The following is a 6000-nucleotide window of genomic DNA, read 5'->3' as shown; positions in this document are numbered from 1 at the left end:
GGGGCAGGAGAATGCCTTGAACCAGGGGGGGGGGGGTGGTGGGCGGAGAGCGCGCCATTGCGCCCCAGCCGGGTGGACAAGAGAGAAACCCCGCCAAAAAAAAAAAAAAAAAAAAAAGAAAGAAAGGAAACCATTGTTTCCTCATATCAGAAGCACAAAAGTGAAAAAACAGACTCTCCTATTTGGGGAGGTGGGCTTGAAAGCTGGTGTTAAGTGACAGGAATGGAAAGTCGTGGGTAGTTTTTGTTTCTGTGTGTAAATCCCATTCTTATCTCTCCATCTCTTATTTATGCTTCTTACTCCCCATGATAAAAAAAAACCAGCTCAGAGGGGTGAGGACGCCGGTCAGGACATGACTCTCTAACCTTGATTGTGGTTCCCAAACTTCCAGGAGGCAAATGGCACAAGAATGGATTCTCAGGGAGAGCAAAGAGCAAGCCTTCCTTACCCTTTATCACAAGCATCTCTGCCTCTACCTTGGTTGACCTCATAAATCTATGGGTCCTTCTTTTTCATGCCAGTTCTCTCCATGTGCACCAGCCCAGCCTCAAGTGAACTGCAGTTACTTATGACTAGACCCCACTTAGGCAGCTGCTAGAAGTGAAAAGGCCTGAAAAGCTCTTACTAGAAACTGGAACGAGGTTACTCTAGATACATTAATTTTTCTTTTTTATTTTCTGCAAAGTAAACATTTTCTAAATGAGGTAAATTGATTACTACTGCTCTTAGCACCCATCAGTCATTTATTTTTAGTGAACTCAAGGATTGCACCTGAGCTGTAGCTGTGAGGGCTGTGTAAAGATCTAAATCATGTGTGTCTGTATTTTTGTATTCCTCAGTGGAGTCAACCAGCCCCAGTCTGCTAACCACTGACAACGCTCTTGAGCGTTCCTTTTTCATCCGAATGAAATCTACTCTGACCAAACGAGGTGTGCACATCAAATCATCAGGATATAAGGTAAGCTGGTTCCGGGAGGGGAGAGATTTCTGTTTCAGGCCAATTTTAGATAATTTGCATTGAATTTTCCAGCTGCTTTAGGTCCATATAATGAACACGTGATCCTCAGGAGCCCATAGGATTCCTAGTCACCTTCCTGTCCCATGCAGGGGCTTTTTTACACCTCTCCTTCTCACCTCAGACATTGCTGGTGTGCTGAAAGCCCCAATATAGTGTCTTTTCTTAAAACATTGATTAAAAATATGCCAAGTGCTTCCGCACCTGCTGGAAATTCACTTTAATGGAGAAGGTGAGCCAATTTCATCTCAGTCCTTAAGATGAGTGCTCTAGAACTGTTACTTAGGAGAGTTCCACTTCTCTCGCCTTCCCCTTCAAATTCTCCCTTTCTCTTTAGAGAAAGGCTGTCCATTTTAATAACATCTTAGCCACCAAGATTTGTACACATAGATGAGAAAATCAGGGGAGATATTGGAAACTTGAATTTTGAAACTGTATTTATGGAACATGCAGTCACACCTTAGCATTCACAGAGTACTCAACATATATAAGTTCCTCACAAGCAAAGACCAAGTCCGGAGTCAAAATCTGCATAATCATCATTTTAAGGTTAAAGATATAAAAGCCTTCTAATCTCAGGAAATTCTAATGTTTCAGTTACTACAGCAACATAAATTAAGACCTATGAAATTCATGAAATGCCTTTGGCAACCTGAATCTTATCAATTTTACAACACACTAACCAATCTCAAACAATATTGATTATCTGTGGAGGGCAAACAGAAATGGCATGTACCGTCAATGTGACCAGGCGCTGTGACCTTTCCCAGTTCTAGAATTTAGAACTTCTGATAGTTCAGTTCTTTAAGGTGACTGTCCTGTTACCGGGGATGGTAACAGCCATTGTTATTAGGCCTTCAAAACCTTACCTAAGTCATGCGGAGACTAGCAGCTGTATAAAAGTCAGAGTCAGGCACTTTCTTTGATATTAATTCTTCAGAAAAACAGGAGAAGTAGAGAAGCAGGTCCCTCTAAGAACGACCTTTAGCTGAGCCGTGCTGGAGTCTAAAAGGCTCACGTGGAGCAGCCTTAACCTTTAGCAGGTGTGATGTGGAGGAGAGGCACGTGGGCAGCTCCACCCCCTCCAGCTCTACCAGACAGAGGCTTCTTACAAAGGAGTGTGTCCCGGGAAATAAAACAGACCCTATCCCTACTTAGGACCATTGTCTTTTGCCCTGCTTGGCTGCATTCGTTAGCTAACTATGTAGCCTTAGCAAGTTTGGAATTCTATAAGCAGACCACAGATGTTGAGATTCTTGTTATTTTAATGCTAGAAGGACACATTCTTTGCATTTCACATTTTAGGAACCATGGGGCTTCCTTTCTAACTCTTTTCTGTCTCTCAGCATTCTTTCTTCACCTTTATTCATTTTTACTGGTTTGGAGGGAGCACATCCTAGGAGGGAAGAAGGGTGAGAGGAGTGAGATATAGTTTCAAAAAGCAATATTAAGTATAATCCAGTATTATTTGATAATTTAATGTTTCTTAATTTTTTCACACTACACACTAGAGATTATAATGATGGCTAAAATAATAATCGCCAGTATTTAGGAACACTGCAGTATACTGGGCATGATATAGTTCACCTGTGTTAGCCCTTACAGCATTCTTAAAGTATTTTTGTTTCCATTTTACAGACAAAGTAAGGATAGAAAGCTAATTAGTATTCTCAATGTCACATGTTGAAAGAGCAGAGCCAGGGTTTGAACCTGGGGAGTCCAGCTCCATACCACATGCACTTCACCACTTGACTATACTACTCTGCAGATAGCAAAGCAAGGTAATGTGAGGGGGTGGCTGATGAGGGCAGGAGGACACTTTAAATAGGAAGATTACAGAAGGTCACCCTGAGGAGGTAGGATGTCACCTGTGAGCGGTGAATGCAAAGGGACCATCATGCAAACAAATGGAAGAAAGATGTTTCTGAAGCAACTTGGGCTTAGGATTAAAGATGCCTTGCAGTAAGAATGGGCCTTCAAGAAACAAACAAAATACTTAAAAATGCAACCTTGAACATCCAGGATTGGAAAAGATTTAGGAGCTATTCCACATCCTAGCAAATCATGGAATGTTAAAGTGACCATACTCCCCTGACACACCCTGTCAGCAAGTCTTTCTCAAGATACCGTGAGAGTCTCCAGCCGATGCCCTACTCCCTCCCCCAGAACTACTACGAACAAAAGTTGATTCCTCCTCTGTTCCCGATAAGATGAATCACCCAGCAGATCCGGCTCTTCCCCTCCTCCTCCTCATCTGCACTCAACTTCCCTCATTAATTAACCTTGTCTGCGAGTTAGTGAAAGAGCTTGAGGAGAGCCCATGGCATGACACAGCTGAATAACATCCCTATTTATCTGTTCATTCTCAGTAAGTAAATCTAGCAGCTTATAAAACATTCCAATAAAACTGGTAATCACCCCACCACCACACAATAAACACAAATAAAAAGAAACAGTGATGATAATTTCTCTGTACTCCCAATATTTCCCCTAATTTATTGCCATTGTATCCATCTTTTCCCATAAAGATTCCAAGATGTCAAGCCCTGCTCTGTGTAGGTTGCTATATTTCTGTCCATTTTTCCTCTGATCTTGGCACATGGACCTTTCTAACCTTCTTCATCACGTTATTTGTTGTTGTCACAGGAACAAAAGTACCACTTACTGAACGCGGACGGTGTGTGGCAGGCACTGTGCCACATGCTTTACCCTTATTTAATCCACACAACAGGATTATTTAAAATTTTCCTCTACGCCAGGCATTGTCCAAATGTTATATTCTATTATTACGCCTATTTTGCAGGTGATGAAACTGAGGTCTTCATAGGTGAAATACTTTGCCCACATTCATACAGCCCTTAAGTAGCTACTGAAACACCAGAATCGAATCCTGGCAGTTGGGCTCCTCTGAGGCTGCCCCCTTAGTCCCTCTGCTTCACTGCTTAAAGGATTAAGTCCAAAGAAGGGCTCAGCATGGGCTGACCTCAACATATGAAAAAGTAATTAACTTAGATTTTTAAAAGAAAAACGTCTTTCCTGATTAAGACCTTCCCTCTGTGGCTCACTGTATCCCATAGCACTAGTGTATCAGTGCTTGGTGATTCCAGTGCTCCCAAGGAGTTGCAGAGACTTGCTTCTTTTCCAGGACTTCATGCCTACTCACATTCCCCATCACCCAGAATTCTAGCCAAAGAAATACCATCTGCATCTGCTAATGTGCCTTGTGGTTGCATGGTTTGCCACACCCCATTCCTCAGGAAAGTCACCCTCTCTCCAATGAAGTTTCCCAAATAGGAGCTGACATTCAATTGTTTCTGTCCCCATTTTCTCTGAAATCCACAGCAGCATGTTATCTGGACCAGCCACTTTTTGTGCCTCAGGGGCTTCCCTGTTGTTTAGGCCTCACTGTTAGTCACATAGCATAGCACAGCTCTCATTTAAATTGCATTGCACATACATTCTGCCTTCTTGATTAGGTCTATGTCTGGGGGAACTTGCTAGGTAAGGTATAACACATGGGGTAAAAGAAGATATGTAATCAGGGAAATTAGAGAAGGGAAGACTAATTGGGTCGCCTCCTTAGCTCCCGTCTTTGGAGGATAGTTTCCTTTGGCATGGGACTTTCAGTTTTCTAATCTATTCTTAAATGCCCACCAGCTCCACTGTCATTTCCAAAGTATTTATCCACACACATTATGGTGTCCTGATTCTAATGGCACAGGAGACAACCTAGACTGGCAAACATAGGCAAACAGAAAATCTGTCATGTTTATATAATGCTCAGAGTGTCTCCAAACTCTTCACAGTGGTGAAATTTTCAAATACTGGAGTTCCTGCTATGACGTGTGCAAACATATTACTAAGGGAGGGAGGATGCAAGAACTCAAGATGCTTAAAAATAGTTCCCCATCTGGGATGATTTGGGCATGGATTTGCCTGTAGCTAAGTATTGAACTAAATGACTTCTGAAATCCTACCCAGCCTCCTTTATGATAGAAAGAATTCTAAAGACAAAATAATTGGGAGGTTCAGTAGTTTATTAGGATCGCTGATATACCCTAGCTTTAAGAATATCTGCATCTAAACATGAAATAGCAAAATTAATGAGGGTGCTAATTAGCTAAAGAAAATTATTTTGCCTTCTCTATGCCCAAATATAGGTGTCTTTTAAATTAGAAACTTCTTTTGTTACTAAAACTTCATAGTTGTATATGCTCTGTGGAGTAAGGTACACACAAAAGTTTAACAGATTTATTTTGGGTATCATAGGTCCCTTTAAAGATTTTATAAATCTATACGGTCTCTCCCAAGGTAAATTCATTTTGCATCAGTTTATCCATTGATTCCAGGTTATGAAACCCTATTTAATAATATGATATCACCAGGCGCAGTGGCTCACGCCTGTAATCCCAACACTTCGGGAGGCCGAGGTGGGTGGATCATGAGGTCAAGAGTTCAAGACCAGCCTGGGCAACATGGTGAAACCCTGTCTCTACTAAAAATACAAAAATCAGCCGGGCATGGCAGCATGCATCTATAATCCCAGCTACTCAGAAGGCAGAGGCAGGAGAATTGCTTGAATCTAGGAGGCAGAGGTTGCAGTGAGCCAAGATTGTACCACTGCACTGCAGCCTGGGTGACAGAGTGATATTCTGTCTCAAAAAAAAAAAAAAAATAGTATGGTATCTTCAGTACTTATTAAGAAACCAAGTTAGTGCATTTTCCAGAACATATTCCATCAGTATCATAATGGCCCTTTCCCTCCTCCTCATTTCTCCCTCCCATTTATCTATCCAGTGTTAATACACATTGAAGTCCTATGCCTTTCTGCCATACTTTCACCTGGAAAACTCTTACTCAACCATTATGGCCTCACTCAAATATTAGTTATTTGCTCATTTCCCCTAATGCATATAAATAAAATGATCCCTTCTCTTCTGTACTAAAATAGCATTTTGAGATTTTACTTACATTCTCTGTACCTC

General features: G+C 41.6%; 1 protein-coding gene and 1 long non-coding RNA gene across 5 annotated transcripts in view; one reads left to right on the top strand and one right to left on the bottom strand.

Moving 5' to 3' along the window:
• The window catches only part of LOC116526361, a 178912-nt gene that overhangs the window by 11219 nt on the left and 161693 nt on the right, over positions 1 to 6000 (bottom strand). The window lies entirely within an intron of this gene.
• Positions 1 to 6000, top strand: part of NPAS3 (neuronal PAS domain protein 3) — an 848226-nt gene that overhangs the window by 780171 nt on the left and 62055 nt on the right. For all 4 annotated transcript variants that reach the window (XM_032242688.1, XM_032242687.1, XM_032242685.1 and 1 more), the window contains one exon: positions 840 to 958. In XM_032242688.1, coding sequence (XP_032098579.1) covers positions 840 to 958 — 119 coding nt within the window. The remainder of the gene's footprint in view (positions 1 to 839; positions 959 to 6000) is intronic.

Source organism: Sapajus apella, unplaced genomic scaffold, assembly GCF_009761245.1.
Source record: "Sapajus apella isolate SASKATOON/1434 unplaced genomic scaffold, GSC_monkey_1.0 scaffold50, whole genome shotgun sequence".
In the NCBI taxonomy this organism is placed as follows: Eukaryota; Metazoa; Chordata; class Mammalia; order Primates; family Cebidae; genus Sapajus; species Sapajus apella.
Note: the sequence above shows the minus strand (reverse complement) of the source record. Positions and strands in the feature narration are given on the sequence as shown.